This window comes from Ischnura elegans, chromosome 10 (genome assembly GCF_921293095.1).
Source record: "Ischnura elegans chromosome 10, ioIscEleg1.1, whole genome shotgun sequence".
Classification (NCBI taxonomy): Eukaryota; Metazoa; Arthropoda; class Insecta; order Odonata; family Coenagrionidae; genus Ischnura; species Ischnura elegans.
The window spans coordinates 95,616,112-95,634,418 of record NC_060255.1 but is presented as its reverse complement, the minus strand read 5'-3'; the positions used below and the strand labels follow the sequence as shown (position 1 = coordinate 95,634,418).

At 39.1% G+C, this 18,307-nt stretch overlaps 1 protein-coding gene across 1 annotated transcript in view; it reads left to right on the top strand.

Moving 5' to 3' along the window:
- LOC124167294 (sodium-coupled monocarboxylate transporter 1-like) overlaps positions 1 to 18,307 on the top strand; it is a 35,570-nt gene that overhangs the window by 13,355 nt on the left and 3,908 nt on the right. The window contains exons 7-13 of the mRNA XM_046545231.1: positions 4,190 to 4,344; positions 8,058 to 8,198; positions 9,109 to 9,217; positions 13,396 to 13,505; positions 15,298 to 15,481; positions 16,700 to 16,786; positions 17,770 to 18,005. Coding sequence (XP_046401187.1) covers positions 4,190 to 4,344; positions 8,058 to 8,198; positions 9,109 to 9,217; positions 13,396 to 13,505; positions 15,298 to 15,481; positions 16,700 to 16,786; positions 17,770 to 18,005 — 1,022 coding nt within the window. The remainder of the gene's footprint in view (positions 1 to 4,189; positions 4,345 to 8,057; positions 8,199 to 9,108; positions 9,218 to 13,395; positions 13,506 to 15,297; positions 15,482 to 16,699; positions 16,787 to 17,769; positions 18,006 to 18,307) is intronic.

The following is an 18,307-nucleotide window of genomic DNA, read 5'->3' as shown; positions in this document are numbered from 1 at the left end:
TTCGGTTACAAAGATTTAGCCAACCAAGGCTGATTCTGTACTGTGATACACGAACATCCTTTCTTAAATTAAATACATATCTTACACATGAATTAAGTAGCCTTTGTAACTTTTTATCCAGCTCTTTAGGCATGTCATTATAAATAAGATTACATTAATCAAAGGAAGGGAATACCAGGGTAGAAATTAACATTTTTCGAGTGGATGTAGGAAGTACATAAGTGCTTATGAAGTTTTAGTTGATACATTGTGATATTGACTTTATTACAGATGTCATTGACATGTTGGTTCCAATACAAATATTTTGTGAGGGTTAGTCCAAGAGTGCGAACAGAGTCACTGAACGGTATTTGATGATCACCAACTACAACAGGAGGAAGGTGATTAAGATCTATTTGATACACACTTTGGCAATGGAAATGACATCTATAATAAGATTGATGACCGTCGTGATTTCTAATTTCCATGTGTGTATACCTAAATAGATAAAAAATCTAAAGAAGAATATAATCATAGCCACCGGTGAATATTTTTTACGTCAACAACCTTACCTGCGGCGTAAGTGGCAACCGTAAAATTAAGGATATTATCCATGAAGGCTTTCGGGTCCATAGGATTACTATTGCCATTGCTGCCGACGTTTCAAAAACCGAGTCGGTTCCAGTAACGGATACAGAAAAAACTCAAGGGTGACAAAGATCTTTTGAGCCACCCTTACTTTTATCGTACCTGATGAAAAATGATCGAGTCACATGCAAAATTTTAAATAGTTTCATTTAAATTGATTTTACGCATATGCAAGACATTGGCGTAACTAATTTTAACACTTTTCACTATCGAAAAAACTTCATTTGTTAAAAGAATACTTTAGAAAATTCATGATTTTTCAATAATTTGTTTTCTTTTATTAAGGAAAATAATGGTGCTTTTATATTTCGGGGGGTTCGGACCCCCCGGCCCCCCCCCCCCCCCCCCCCCCCTGGCTACGCCACTGATCCAAGACAATGCTATCTTATGATATAGAAAAGTTACAATTGTGGTTCTGCAATGTTCGGCCGTGCGGGCAGCCCCCAATATGCATCCGCCACTGTTTGGTTCCCATATTCAGGCAGCATCGTCAATAATCACTTGGTAGGAACCTTCTTAAACGCTTTACGCCGGGAAAACACAAGAGAATATTTAAGGATTTTCGTCTCAAGTAGGTTCATTGTACTATATAACACAACTTATTTCATAATTTCTCAACATATAATTATTTAATTTCATGTAATATGCAAAGGTCAGTTACAGACAATGCCCTTTAGATACGAATAGTCGAAATTTTCAGAGGATATTTCAGGATTTTCGTTTCAAGATGGTTCATTGTACTATATAGCACAACAGATTCCATATTTTTTCAATATAAAATTATTTGATTGCATTTAACATCCAAAGATCAGCTACAAATAACGCTCATTAGATGCTAATAGTCGAAATTCACAACCACTTACGGAAATAATATAAATACGACGGCTACCATTTCAGTATTAGATTTCCTCACATCCAACGTGGACTTGCATTCAGCCTTCGAAATGGATGACGAAAATAGCATCGAATGGGCCCTCTTGCCCTCATTAATCTCTCCCCCTAAGGCCCCATTGCACTCTCCTCCGTTGTCCCACCAATTGACTAACAAGGGAATGAATCACGCAATGACATTATAAATTCGGAGTTACGCAATGAGCGGGAGGCAAGGGTTTCTAAATAGATCGGACAATTGAACCGCGTGCCTTTGGAAGCGGTGGTCGTCTCCTATGATCACTGAGCGGTTGCCAAGTACTCCCAACCCGTTTTTTCTCTGACCCGCTATCCTCTTCTTTCCTCTACTTGGATTTCGAACGGCTCAGACTCAATCCTTACCCTAAGAACCATGAAAATCAAAACTTTTAACAGAAAAACGAGGATTTCATTATTCTGACTTTAAAATATGGGAGATTTGGAATCATTTTGACAGGCTATTTATTTTGTATATCATTATGGCCACTGTGCGACGTAGTTGCAGGCCCGGAACTATGGGGGGGCAGCTGGGACACGTGCCCCGGGCGGCAGATTTCAGGGGGTGGCCAAAATTAAATAATTTATATAATTCTTCTAATTAAATTAATTAACAAAAGTTATTAATTTATATTTTTAAATGATATTAACTTCTTAACAGCAAACATAAGGTGTGTATTTGAACTAACGCATCTTACAAAAAAAATTTACTGGTGTATTTAACTTTAGTGGTGGGGGAGGGAGCGAGGAGGGATCAGGAGAAGGGGTGGGTAAAACTGGGAGAACTCCTCTTAGCCCAAAAGACCAAACTCCTAATTCCAGCCAAGGTCGTAGCCAGGGGGATCAAGGGGGATTGATCCCCCCCGAAATGAAAAAAATTAAATGGATACTTTATGCTCGCTTGGTGCTCACACGACGACATTATATAGCGGCGCGGGGACATCTAGCAGTCCAATGCGACTTAAGTCAATTATCTAAGCAAATTTGTAGGTGCAGTGTGTGTAGTTGTGGTGCAGTGTGTGAAATAATAGTGCTGTGAATTAGTAGAGAGGTGAGTGACTTATGAGCCTCCTGAGGGACCGCAGAATTGACATCGACACCGAGGAGTTAATTCATTTGGTCGCTGCAAAAAAAGCTAGAAGGCTAAATTCAATTTTATAATAATATTTTTATATTTTCCTTTAAGGGTTTATAATAAATATGTATATTTAACCGTATACGCTATTTATTTATCTTATAAAAATAATTTTATGCTTGTCTACTATTCCATAAACCCCCCCCCCCCCAAATATTTTCTGGCTACGGCCTTGGTTCCAGCCCCTGTATCTACTAAGTATGACAAGGTAAGGGTGTGAGGTGCATTTGGGGGACAGCGATTGGCTGCAAACCGTGCAGCGTTCTCCGCCCCTCCTTTTAAAGTGCCATAGGACAACTCTCGCCGGCTAGACTGTAAGGGCGTACCCTGGATCAAAACTGGGGGAGATGTGGGGGGGGGGCCAACCGTGGTCGTTGGAGTTGTAACATTTTAACATGTAAAAGGGGAATGAAAGCAATATTTTATGAAAATTATAACAAGCGTAAATAAAAATTCTATAAATTGAATGGAAGAAGCAGATAATTTGTGAATATCCATTATAAGGTATGAAGTGATGCTATAAAGAAAAGTGCAAAGTAGTATCACTTCATACATTATAAAGAATTCATTTACGTGCTCAAGAAGGTGGTAAAGGGTCTAACACACTTCACAAACTGCAGGTAAAGGGAGTAATAGATTCTCTCAAAGCATTAATTTAGAAAATATGGATGCCATGATAGTAACAATATCATCATACCATATCTACAAAATTAAAAAATCGTTTTACGTACGAAATTTTTTTCCACCCGACTGGTTGGGTGCTTTGGTATTAAGAATAAAACTATTTTGTGCGAAAATTCCACGTAGAAAAAAATCATTCACCTTGACCGGGATTCGAACCCGAATACAGCGATTTCCGGTCGACAGATTTCCCCTCCCGTCGACAAATTTCGATAGCTTAACTGGCGAAAGCACTCGATCGGAAATCTGGGGATCTGAGTTCGAATCCCGGTTTAAGCGAATGATTTTTTTCTCTGTGGAATTTTCGCAAAATTTGTGGATTGAGGGAGACCTTATAGTTCTAGCTAGTCCCGGTATACTTAAATTTAAGCTATATGATACATGATCCCAAAAACACCGTTTCTATGGGTTCATCATACTACAATTAACGATCACGCAGAGGGACATCATCCAAGTTTTGGAATGAAGTCACACGAGTTTTTTGCTTACAATTAGTTCCATTGTATAGGGAGTTACTGAAAGGCGAAATAATTTTCCATATTTGTTGGGAAGAATATTTTCCGCACTCAGCGTTTGCCTGATTATGGAGATCATAGCATCTACGTATGCATTTCGCTTTGCGGTGGCAGTACCTATACAGACTATTTACGGAATATCAGCAGGCAATCATGTGATTTAAGAGGCAAAATCCTTTATTATAGATATAAAGAAATCTCTTTTATAACAAAATAGAAAGAAGGTCCCCTTAAATTCATCATAAGCGAGTTTTACCGAAGTATCGTAGTTTTTGCGAGACCCCTTTTACAGGAGTGATACATATATCTTACGATGGTGTTACAGGGCGGGCTGAAAGCGGTCGTATGGACGGACACACTGCAGACGGCGGTGATGTTCGGCGGCGTGATAACCATCCTCGTGGTGGGAACCATACAAGCCGGAGGAGTGGCGGAAGTATGGCGCCGTAACCAGGTAACCGGACGCATCGAGTTCTTCAAGTGAGTGTGCTCATCCTCATATCGAATTAAATCAAAAACACCACACACACGCTGTAGCGCGACCAACAAGGTATGGTATTCTACATCTACAAACTACCCCGCCAGCCGCCTGATAAGGCGTGTGGCAGGGGGTGTTAGGACACCAGCCATCTGCATCAGTGACATAATGGCAAAGTTAGCCGTGACGGAACGCACTTTCCTTAACTTTCTTTAGAAGTGAAATATTACTCTGTGTGTGTTTGTATTACAAGTCATTATTTACATTTTCTCACTAAATTTTTTGTTTTGGTTACGAATGTATAAATTAGAAATTTTGAGGCAACAAATTTGATAAAAATGCTATTTGACTACTATGTCTTTTGATAACCAGTACCGGAAAGGCATTCCGGCGCGTTCGGGCACCATGACACCACTCGTCTATATATAAAAAGCAAATGTTCAGACAATATTACGACCATCATTTATTTAACTCCTGTATGGTTCGAGGGAAAAACGAATTTCCAGGGGGGATCGGGTTGGTGTGGTGGCTATAGTGTTGGCTACCCACCCGACGGGCTCGGGTTCAAATCCCGGCAGTGGCAGAGATTTTTCAGAGACTGCCCGGTCCCTGCTTGAATGTCGTGTGGAGGGCACTTCTTCCGTCGGATGGGACGTAAGCCGATGTCCCCTTGGCGCCTTTCGTTAAGAGCAGGCTAATGCCGACGCCGGGTTTCTCTCCACCCTTCCTTCCATACCCTTCCCTCATGGCGCAAATGACCTCAGCTGTCGGTCGCCTCCTCCAAATACCATACCATACGAATTTCCATAACTATTCGTTCGGAAAAATATCTCTCATAATTTATCGCTTCTGTCGGACCTGGAAATATAGTGGGGCTCTAAGATGATGTTCTCCGTGTCGCTCTTAAAGATATCTTTTCTCAATTTTTCAGGCATTATAAGCTTAGCGCGCAACCTCCGAGTCTCCAGCGGCTCCCAGCATTCTGGGTAACGCTGTCTGTTCGCCCGTAGCAGTTTTTGACGAACCGCGCAGCCTTCCTTTGATTTTTTTTCCGTTCACGGATTAAGTCTTCTGGATCCCATAGGGTCGCTGCATATTATAGGTGAAAAGGTATTAAGAGGAGATGACCGACCAGAGGCGGATCAAATTTGGGGGGTTTTCATGACCTGGGTCTGTGGGAAATGGAATACGGGAGAGAAGGGTATTCTCCCGTGCAAAAAGTTTATGAAATACCCATTTTTTACATATTTTTTTGGACTAAAATTTCATTTTTATTCTTAACAACAGCTGAAATTGAACGACTTTAGGCATTTCAGAAATATATATACCTATAGAGAGGAAATAACTAGCCAACTTGACATTTAAAATAATTTTAAAATATGTATTAATGTTTCTTTCAACAGAAAATATGAAAATAATTCATTGGAAAAGATTTACAGTTATGATAAGCAAACTTTTTGATAAAATTTAGGAGGGGGACATGGCCATTGTGATCCCTCTCATGGGCGTACCTAGCAGGGGGCAGGAGGAGGCAGATGCCCCCAATAGAAGCAAAAATTGCGGAAGTCTTTAGGGAAAATCAGAGCTGGATTGAAATGAAAGTTTTCAACAAATTTTCTTTTGAGCCATGAAAAATTATATTATATTAAGACATCTAACTAAAATATTTTTTTCAAGCAAACAATTTTATAAATCAAGTGCAGTAATAATTTTCTTAAAATGTTGGTTTATTTCACCTTTTCCATGCAAAAATTTTAAGGCCCCCCCCCCCCCGCTAGTTTTGATCCTGGGTACACCATATATCCCCTTCCCCCTACATCTGCCACTGTGACCGACAGCTGAGATCATTTGCACAGTTAGGGAAGGGTAGGGACAAAATAATGGTGAGAAACCTGGCATCGGCTCAAAACGAAAGGAGCCAAATGGCTTAACAGCCCATCGTCCCATCCAACAGATGGAGTGCTGCACTTGAAGGGGCCTCCACAAAGCTCTCAAAGCAGGGATTGGGCATTCTCTAAAAAATATTTGCCACCACTGGGATTGGAACCCAGAACTGAATGGAATCAATCATTCTTACCCTTGGACTCTAGGAGCAACGTTAAGATGAAGTGAAATCAACAACCCACTCGTATATTCATTATATAATTATCTGATGAAATCTATGTAACATATCATAATTTATCATTGACAATTCGAGCATCTACCCCAACATATCAGAGCAACAAAAGGCATCCTAATTCAGGAGACCACAATTAGTAGGCTACACTATAGGCTTCATACAAAAAAGCGAAGTAAACAATTAAATTTTGTAGCACATACCTTTAATTTTTCCAATACTAATTGATGGTTTTCAAGTTTTTTTTTCAAATTTCACAAGATATTTTGATAATTATACTGCCTGTTATATTGAAATAAAAAAAACCTGATGTGCTTTAAAATTCCCTATTGTAGCACCAGATGACCATACGACTATTATGAAGGTCTTTGATGATTTAAGAGGTTTGGCCCATACTTACAGGTCAACACCCAATCATAAGCACATTTGACGGTTCATGAAATAACTGCCTACAATTAGAATCAAAGGTCAGTTATTATCATTTGTTCCCATAAAGGAATTTAATATTAAAAATTTACACCAGAATCTATTTTTCAACAAAAAACATGCACTCTTTTTCTACAAAATTCATTGAACAAAGGAATCTATAGCATACGAGACTGTCCGCTACCAAAATGTTTGACGAACAAAAGTTTCATGTAAATAAGCTGGTTAACAAACAGAAAAAACTCAAGGGCGGCAAAAGATATCTTAAGCTACCTTCACTTTTATCATAATAAAATAATAATCAAGTCACATGCAAAGAAAGTTGTGAAGGAATTTGTATAATTCAGCACTTTCAACAACTTACACGAAAGTAAAGTCCTTCTCCGTTGCCTTTCTGTGAGCGTCTCATTGCGGCGCCTCCCTGGCGCTAGGCTCTCCATACCGTGTTGGCATCGGCAGGGACCTCAGGGCCCCAGGGTAATGACCTCAGCCAGGTGGCTGACCTTCGTGGTGGCACTCGAAACTAAGAGCTCCGCCACAATTGTATCTAAACTGATTATACACACATACAAGACAATGCCATCTTATGATACAAAAAAGTTACAATTTTGGTTTTGCAATGTTCAGCAATGCTGGCGTCCCTGCATGACCCCATATGTATCCGCCATGGGGAAATACACCTGGGAAAATAACTACTAATCTAAATAATCGGCAAGGTGTCAATTAATTGCCTAAACTAGTTTTTAAAAAATAATTTTTTAAACCCAAATGATATCTCATGAGGTTTCACCCACGAGAAAATGAATTTTTTTCAACCACATTATTCTAGAAGAATCTGTATCCATATTCTGGTGATCATTAAACAATTGAATTGTGGAATGTTTAATTTGAGAATACCAGTACATAGTATGTATTTGTCAAATGTTGATCGATAAATGCTAACAAGTTCTATTGATTGTATGTTGACCGCAAATATTAATAGTCAACTAACTGTACGGTCATTGACAACTGGCAATAGAATGTCATAAAATGAACATGGTTACTGAAACTATGTGGTATTGAACCATCAACACTATTGTCAAATTCGTCCCCAAAATGAACGGTGCAGAAACGGTGTGAGTAGGACACTTCCTTTGACTTCATCATCTGCTTCCTTGTTATGTACTCCTCCAGCTTTGATTTGGACCCTCGAGTGCGCCACACCTTCTGGAACGTCACCTTGGGCAATTATGTGAGCTGGCTCGCGTCTTGTGCTGTCAACCAGGCCATGATTCAGCGCTGCCTGGCCATGTCATCTTTGAAAAAGGCCCGCGCGTGAGTACCAACTTCTAACTAGATGTCTCCACTTCCATCCCGGTTTACTTGCCCACATTTTTTATTTCTGATTAAGTTAATCAAATAAAAAGACTCCATTTCATTCCATTGTTTGATCCACTGATTATTATCCAAGTGATTAGCTTCAAAACCTCCAGATTTTTACCCTTTAAATTGGTTCAAAAATAATAAATTACCTATTACATTATTTTAAATTTATCAAAACCCTTATTCCAACAGATGTCATTAGCTAATTGAAATTCTTTTAAACTTAATGCAGACGGTTAATAGTGATAGAGGCATTGCCGATACATTGCTGTTGTTATCTTATCAAACCATTGTTTTTTTTACAGTAATTAATAAAAACGAAACTGATTAAAGTTAACTAGAATTTATATATTACTATAGGTTTTTTTTGGTACCCCATCTCTTCTGAATCACCTACTTCACATTTTCTGATCATAAAAAAATTGAAAAACATGGTTAAAAAATGAGTGATTAAATTCATTAGCTTCCACTTGTGGAGGTAAGCTCCACCACTGATTGGCATTTCTAATTGTTTCATGATAAAATCAACAGATTTAGGCGTTACTTGGTGGAACGATGAGATATTCATGGTGAAATAAAAACACAGAACTAAAATATAAGGTTGTGGAATAGTACTGTGTTTTTATTTCACCATGAATTGTTTCATGATATTTGGAGGTATTGATAACACTCTTTGGCTTAAAATAAAAATGCAAAGTATCAATAGGTACTTTGGTTTTAATATATTTTCCCATACAAGCTACTCAAATTAGAATGCATACATCTAATCTTTAAAACATAATGTTCTACCTCCTGGTGGTGGCTCTTCTTTGCCATTTACCATTTAGTTAGTGTGAGTTTGATAATTTTTTTCCTCCCTCAGGGCCACCATGATCTTGGCAGTGGGCATCATGGCAATCGTCAGCCTCAGTTGCTACACAGGACTTGTTGTCTATGCCAATTTCCATGGATGTGACCCACTGCTCAGAGGGGTGAGTGACCTTTTTAGCCTTATTATTCCAGAGGAATCTGTATCCATATTCTGGTGATCATCAACCAATGTAGTGTGGAATGTCAGATCTCAGAATACCAATAGTATTTAACCCTTTCGCTCAAGTAAAAATTTCTCCCTTGCAACTTGACTGAAACTGAGCTGAAACTACCTTGAAACTCACTGCCTTGCTTCTATGCTGAAACTGCATTGAAATTGAAACAAACCAGTGGAGTTTGGGAGAGGGATGGCAGTGCAGTAGCAGTGCAATTAAGAACTCCAGCTACTCCAATGAAACTCCCTTGGCTGACTAAACTGAAACTCCCTTGGCTAGCTACACTGAAACTCCCTTGGCCACTAACTTGACTGAAACTCCCTTGGCTACCAGCTAGACTGACACTCTCTTGGCCAGCTAGACTGAAACTCCATTGGATAGCTAGGCTGAAACTCCCTTGTATGCCAGGCTGAAACTCCCTTGTTTGGCTGAATACATTTCCCCGACCCAATCCATTAAAATTCCCTTGTCAAATCATATGAAACACAGCCAATTAACAACTTGCGCAACCCAGCCAACAGTGGATGATCACATAACAGATTTCTCCCACAATTTTGCATGCATGATAAGAGATAAAGGGTGGATAGGTGATTGCGATCAACAATAGTTATTATAACTGCAATGACCACAACATTTTTCAAGACACAATTTATTAGAACATGAAAATACATCAATAAATTAATAACTGTTAAAAGCACATACAAAAATATTCCAAATGAAAGAAGTCATGGAAGTTAGATGCTCCTGAAAAAGAGAGGAAACATGACTGATGAGAGTCACAAACGAGTTAACTCAAAATCAAATTAGCAAAATTGCACATGAAAAACTCTCCTTTACTTGGCTTATTAGTTATATGGTGCATTAATGTGAACCATTCAAATTATAGAAAGCAAAACTTAAATTATCACTGAGGAAGCATGCGCTTTGCATCATAGTTAAATGAAAAACGAAGCGATGACTCGTTACTTAGGCTATGTGTGAACTCCAAACGAAAACCACGTAAGATTCCAAAGCATTCAGCAGTAACAAATAAGTATAAGCAGTAAATATACATTGCACTATAGCGAAACATACCCGCATTCCTTATTTCTTCCAAAGCCCGCTCGAGCTCACTGAGTCCGGTCCTCCGTAGGATGACTAACGGACGGCGCGGCATCCGCGGCATTGATGACCGGTCAGTGTATTATCCTCCTCGTCCGGGGTATCCATGAGGCAGGAAAAGTGGACGGCAGTCGCCAACGCGTTGAAAGAAGAATTCGTTATTGGCTGTATGACCCCCAAAAAAGGAGCTTGAAATCCTTAAACGTGCCTGGATTAAAACACGAATTCAATGTCAACGTTCTCATGGCTAAACATGGAAGGAATAAACATGCCATCTGAGAAGTTAAAACGCTTACCTCTAAATATGACTGCAGTCACCACCACCGACCTCGTTCTCCCCTTCACCTTAATTTCGATTAATTCTTGCCGTTAACAAACGTCGAAGTACCAGGAAAATATTCATGCCATCGATCTTTTCATACTAAAACCCACGCTCACCTTGCTCCTAGCAACTCGAGAGAAATAACGGCAACCGACAGCTTGACGCGCGGGAAAAGGTATACGTGTTGCCAAAAGCTAAATTAAAAAAATACATTGCCGCTGGAAACAGGGGTCGCGTATATGTCCGGTAGAAGAGTTCCGTATGTTGGCAAATCTTACGATGGGTAGCACACGCGCAGCAAGGGAGAAGCAGTTCAAATTCATGAGGGAGAGGGGATACCCAAATGCTGCTGCAGCTCTGTGGCAGGGCAGTTAAGACATTCGGCAAGAGAGATTCAGTGGAGTTATTAAGTTGACCTGGCCTTTGAGCCTACTGTCCAGCTCAGTGCCAGTAGAGCTCATGTGCAGCAAGGGAGAAGCAGTTCAAATCCATGAGGGAGAGGGGATACCCAATGCTGCCGCAGCTCTGTGGCAAGGCAGTAAAGACATGCGGCAAGAGAGATGCAGTGGTGTCATAAATTCGGCCTGGCCTGAGCCAACTGTCCAGTCCAGTGTCAGTGGAGCACTCATGCAGCAAGGGAGAATCAGTTCAAAAGCAATGGACTTGCAAGGGAGAATAGCATCAGAGTTTCAGTTGAGTGACCTTTTTCTTGTTGAGGCCAAGGCAGTGAAGTGCAGTAACAAGGTTGTTTCAAGGCAGTTTCCCCCCATTCAGTCGAGTTTCAGCCCAGAATCAGTTCTGTTTCAAGGGAAACATTTTTACTTGAGATATCGGACGTCAGGTGGAGCCAACAGGTATTTTCAAATGCAGAGCACCTGCCGTTGGGTATAGGTGTCATGGATTTTTCAATGCAAACGACCGGATGTCAGCTCCAACTGACGCGAGAGAAGGGAAGTGACTGCTGCATTAGCAATTGTCAGATGCATTCAGGCCCGGCCTGAGACCCAGCTTAGCGAGTTCCTAGAGCCACTCCTCGGCAATTACGCACGACCCTCCCACTCATTTATGACCATCCTCACTGCAGGAATCCATTGCAAAGTGGTTATATTTTCAATAGCTTTTTCAGTGATATATTTTATTGCATACTACAATTTTTTTATACTTTGAAATGAATCCTTCATTTTGTTCTGCACCCAAGCAATTTTTAATTGAAGTTTTAGCGTTAAAAATAACGGACTTCTAGACTTATAGCCTTATTACCTTGTATTTACTGACTTTTTTGTTATTAATGCTAGAAATCCGTTTAAAATTCCACAATGCTTAAAAAAGTGTTAGTAATTCTTTCAGAATAGTAAATTATTGAAAATCAAATACATACAATGTTTGATTGAAAAAACACTGGTAATGCAATAAGATGACCATGGATTCGTGCTATGATAGGGTTAGAGTGTCTAGTCCAGTGGCTGGGGTAACGGACGGGCAGTTGAGTTGGGTCCCAAATCTGAGGAACAAAAATACCAGGGTAACTCCACCCCATAAATGGGCCCCACACAGAGAGGTTTAAAATATTCTAATGCTACTCGTAGCATGGAAAACGATTTTCAATTGTGGGGGCCAGCAGGAAAGGGTTAATTGTAAGATCTCCATCAATAAATGCTAACAAGTTCTAATGATTGCATGTTGACCACAAATATCAATAATCAACTCTTCCATCGTTCAGTAACACTGGCTTCAATAGTTTCAGCCAATGGTAAGCCATATACATATTCAGTTTTCCTAGTTCAGAATGGGCTAGTTTCACAACTTTTAGCTGAAAAAAATGTGGTGTGAATGAGGCAGATAGGAGTTCATTGGGGTGTTATGGGGGTCCTCCCAGGGCTGGAACTCACACGAACAGTGTTCCGGCTCCTTTCAAGGAAAATTGGGTGTTATAAAAAAATTCATCGTTTTTTAATTTTAGGAAAAACGTGATTCCTCATTTTGACTGTAATAATTAGCTTAAAAAGTTGGAAGTTTGGGGGGAGGGGTATGCTTACACTTGAAAATTATGTGTGGATTAAATGTGTGAGTTCCATTACTGTACCTAAATATTTATAAATTAAGCACTGAAGGCCTATCGTTTGGAGTCCATCCCTAATGAGCATTGAGCAAACATGGGTCTATAACTTTCGGCTTCATTGCTTTCTTCTATCTCCATCACCAACATCTCTTTGCTGTTGTCGACTTCAGAGGTAACTGACATTATTAATACATACATAGAGTCCACCAAGGCCGTATACATAAAATTCTATTCAGGGGTGTAGCCAGGAATTTTGTTCAGGAGGGGTCCAAAACCAGGGGGGGAAATTTTTGAAAAACGGGGTACTAATTTTTGGGTTTTTAAACTAATTTTAAAACTTTTCATAATCGAAAAAACTTCGTTTGTTAAATAAATATTTTGTAAATTCATGATTTTTCAATATTTTTTTTTCTTTTATGGAGAAAAACTATTGAGTTTTTATATTTTGGGGGGGTCCAGACCCCCTGGCTACACCACTGATTCTATTGCTTACAGCTGTACCCGAATTATTGAAAGGACATAGAAAATGCGACTACGTGTTTGGTACAACCTCGTTCTACACCTTCCTCTTCATCTCCTTTTTTTCTTTCCCATCACCTAAATTGCTTTGCTGTCTGCAACACACACACCACCGGAGAAAAGGCAATCAAGAAACCAGATCAGCTGCTGCCGTACCTAGTCATGGACATGTCGTCCACTATCCCAGGTCTTCCTGGTGTTTTCATATCAGGTGTATTCAGTGCTGCACTCAGGTAAGTCCAATTTTCTTTACCTTCATTGCAAAGTTCTTGAGAGCGATTCTAAAAGGCAGGCTTTCTAGGATAAACTTAATCACTCCACTACCTTGGTCTTCAAGGTGAAAGAATGTAGAGTTATTCACTCTTCACAAACCTGGTGATGCGATCAATGGTTTTGTGGTTGATGCATATATGGGGGACACAGGCGAGCCCCCCCTTGCAAGGGTGCCCACATTGCCGAACATTGCAGAACAACAATTGTAATTTTTTTATATAATAAGATGGTATTGTGTTTTGTATGCTTATACTATCAGTTTAAATGAAACTATCTTAAATTTTGCAAGTTACTTGATTATTTTTCATTACGATAAAAATTAGATAAGAAAATTAATTAGAGGTAGCTCAAAATATCTTTTGCCCCCCCCCCCCTTGAGTTTTTTTAGTATCTCATACTTATATATACTTGATGCAATGCAGCAGAATGAATTGTAAATTATATATAATGTAAAGCATTTCAAGTTTGTACTATTATAGCATTAACAATCTTATCATGTGTATTGTTGTTATTATAATACCTATAATGTAATTCTTATTTTGTGGAAATAACTGACAAATCTTATACAATCAGTTTAAATAAAACTATTTTAAATTTTTCATTTAACTTGATTATTTTTCATTACGATAAAAAGTAAAGTTAGCTCAAAATATCTTTTGCGCCCCCACCCTTGAGTTTTTTCTGTATCTGTTACTCGATGCGATGCAGCACTGCATCTTCTGGGCCCCTAAAGCAATCAACTGAAGAGATACTAGAACCTTCTAGCAATCACCTGCTTCCTCTGCTGCCACACCCTTACAACAGGCACAAGTCACCTCTCTCCAGCTGATAATTTAGTGTGCCCAAAAGATGGAGTCCTACAATGATTTCGAAACATCAGCCAAGTTTGTGAATAGTGACAACTTGATATGGTTTCATCCCCAAAAGCCAACACAGTGATTATTGGGAGCAGTTTCAAAATAAGAATTAAATTATAGATATTACAATAACAAAAATGCACATGATAAGATTGTTAATGCTATAATAGTACAAACTTGAAATGCTTTACATTATATATAATTTACAATTCATTTCGGCTTTTCAGAGAAAGAGCAAACTCATCCACAATATACATAGTACATTTTGCTGAGGATTAAGTGTTCCTATCTGATTTTAAAAAGCCCCAAGGTATCAATATTCCTTATTATTATTCCCCGAAGAATTAATATTTTTAAACACACCAGCACACATATTTCAAATGAGATTCATTTGCATGTCTTCAGCAGACTGGTCAATCTATCATGAAACCCAAGAATGTGTTCAGTTTTGTACACATATTTTACCCATAACATGCTCTTGACTACCTGTTCATTTCACATAAATATATAAGAGATAAAAATTCCACTTGCCTAGAAATTTTACCACAAAACTTTGGCTTTGCATGTCAATGGTAGACCACAATTACCATTAAACCATTCTATTGACAGAATTATCAAAAATTTTACCGTAAGATTCGCACTGTAATGACTTATTATCTTGAAATTATGAAATAATGAAATTATCTTTGATCATACTGTTTGTGTTCAGTCATACATTTATCTCCAACAATCAGCTTAAGATACTGTATTCCTTTCATTGCAATACCCAAAACTGAGTTAGATTTTCTTTTATCACATTTCTACTTACAAGGCCTATCACACCTTATGAAATACGCAATAAAATCAAAGAATGCAACTAACCATGGTTATAAAAATTTTCATGTAACCACCTCAGCACTATGTCCACTGGCCTCAACTCAATGACAGGTGTGCTCTACGAGGATTTCATTCGCCCGATGTCTGGCTGGAAGCACACAGAGGCAAGAGCCAGTATTGTTCTCAAGGTTGCCGTAGTGATAATCGGCTGTGTTTGTGTCACACTGGTCTTCCTAGTTGAGAAGCTGGGCACACTTATTCAGGTGAGTCATATTTGGTCCAAATCAACCAAACATTTTGTATAAAACAACCTCATTCAACTATACATAATGGGAAAGCACCTAGATCGCACTTTACTAGAACCAACTTACACATTCATGGGTAGCTGAGTCAATAAAATACTTACTTGGCCAATTCTTTTTGGCATTTTTGATCCAGAAATGAGACATCATTTATCCTAAAAAATATTTCATTAGCAGCTGCCACTGGACTCAAAACAATGGAACACTAGTCACCATGCACCACACATGGCAGCATATAAAGTTTGTCTGAAGTCCATCAGGGCTCCCTTTCTCTTTCCAGACATAGTCAACTTTCACATATTTTGATACCTCCACTGCACAAGTGCTCAACAATTGCTCACCGAATCAAATCTACTTATCTTGGAGCCCAACAATACAAATCCACCAAGCTGTGGAGGTGAGCGTTTGTGCTGCGGCTATTGCCAGCTGAGCGTATGCATATCATTGGGCTTCTAGATGAGCAGATTTGATACGGTGGGTGATTGTTGAGTGCATTGGAGGTATCGATTTTAGATAGGAAATTGCACAGAATAAAAAGGGTGCAGATTCTGAGACTCAAAAGCTTTCATAATGGATTCAAGTAATTTTTCTCCCAATTTGATATCTTATCTAAAATAATATTAGCTGGGAAAAAAATTTTCAAAGTTGCATGATTTCCCATTTACCTACTTACCGTATGTATATACGTCTGAATATAGTCCCCCCTTTTTTCCAAAAAGCCTGTGGCAAGAGTAAAGGGGGGACTATATTCAAACGAATTTTTTTTAACTTTTCCCGAAACTGAAGCCTCAAATTTAGCGGGGGGGGAGGGGGGGACTATATTCAGAGGGGGACTCAATTCAAGAGGTAATCCTCCATTTTGCCAGATGCACAATTATTTGGCTTCAATAATGCAGGGGGTATTAGCATTCCAGTTTTTTTACTTCAGTGGCTCTTGGCTGTGATCAATATCTCTGATCAAGAAACAACTGGGTTTAAAAAAATTAAATTTATCGCTAGATGTAAATACTGAGACAATTTAAATATGAATTGAGAAACAACAAAGTTTCCTCCATCGGAATGGTGAATGATTTGCTGTTTCTGGAGAACCTGGCTCACTTTGATCAGGAATGGGGATGCTTCCATTGAACTCAGTGCACTTCTCTCCAGCAAATTTATTTTTTCTCTCACCGATTGCAGGCGTCAAAGAGCATGGCCGCAATTACAGCCGGTCCCCTGCTAGGAATCTTTTCTCTTGGACTTTTCTTCCCATGGGCAAACTCAAAGGTAAGTGAACCTTTCTTCATCCCAAATAGTTTCTCAAACACTCAAAAAGTGCTTATAACTACATACTTAATATGGTATGGACACCAAGGAGTCTTTCCATAAAGAAATAGAAAACTGAACTTTTTATAACATCAACGATGTATTATTGCTTTCAACAACTGGTTCCACCCATCGGACCATCAAAAGGAGCAATATAGTAAATTAGGTATATAGATTCTATATTTACTTCATCACATTAAATTGAAATAGCATATTAAAGCCAAGTTTCAGTGTAGTGCATTTAAATGTTTAGTTCAGTAGACAGTTTAGAATAGTACCAGTGGCTATAGCCACTGCAATACTACCTCTAAAGTTTCACTTGCAATGAAAATATATTTATCTATGTTTTTTAAACATCCCAAAAACAGCATTAAGGCTTTTTACATTGGGTGAGGTAATAAATAAATTATTAAGATTAAAAAACAGAAAAACAGGTGAATAATAAGAAACAAAACAGGTCAATGGATCAATGCAATGCTGAGTAAATATAACAAAGGCATATTGGTGGAGGTGACTGATGATAGAGAATTTAAATTCGTGAGTGGACACAGAATTCTATGGTAGATAACATGTTGTACATGAACGCCTCCCTACTCTTTCCCAGGGGTGAATTCAGCATCAAATGTATCATGACCTGGGTCTGGGAGTATGGAATACCAATCAGGGAGACAGGGACATTCTCCTACGTAAATTTTTTTAAAATAACTTTACCCTTTTTTAAGCATTTTGGAGCCAAAAATTTCATTTTTATTCTTAATAACAGATGAAACTGAACAATTTTAGCAATTCAAGGATACAAAAACTACTAAACTAATAAAATTTTGAATGTTTGATAAAATTTGGGGGAGTCATGACCACGGTCCCCCTCCCCCCTCCGAGTCTGCCCTTTCCCTTTACACTTTAATCCTTGAACTTCTTTCTTTTTCTCTTTGGTGCCATTGCAGGGTGCCCTTGCTGGTGGATTGGTGAGCATGGCCATGGTGTCGTGGATCTCTTTGGGCACCCAGGCAGCAATCGCGGCAGGCCGCATCACCTTCCCCAAGAAGTTCACCACAACGGCCGAATGCCCCGTTGGGAGCTGGCCCTTGGACATCTCGGCTGCCCCAACCACAACAAACACCCTGCTGTGGAATGCCACCTCTGCCGCCGAATATCTGCACAGTGAGGAGGCCTATGAAAAGTGAGCGGCAATCATCATCTCATGCGTCAGATATTCTGGGTTAACTCATTCCAGGCCTTCCATAGGGTGGTTTCTTATTATATTTTTATTGCCTAAATCGAAAGATTATTACTCCTGGAGTACGAATTTCACACTTTTAGATTTTTAAATGACGATATCTATTTGTCGCGATTAAATGAAAAGTGAAAATTTTCAAGCGCGCGAAAACGCGACGGCTAAGTATGAATGCTGGGAAAAGCCCATGGGATGTCATTCTGGTTCCCGCTGCCACCATGTGAGGTGACCTTGGGGCGAGAATAAGT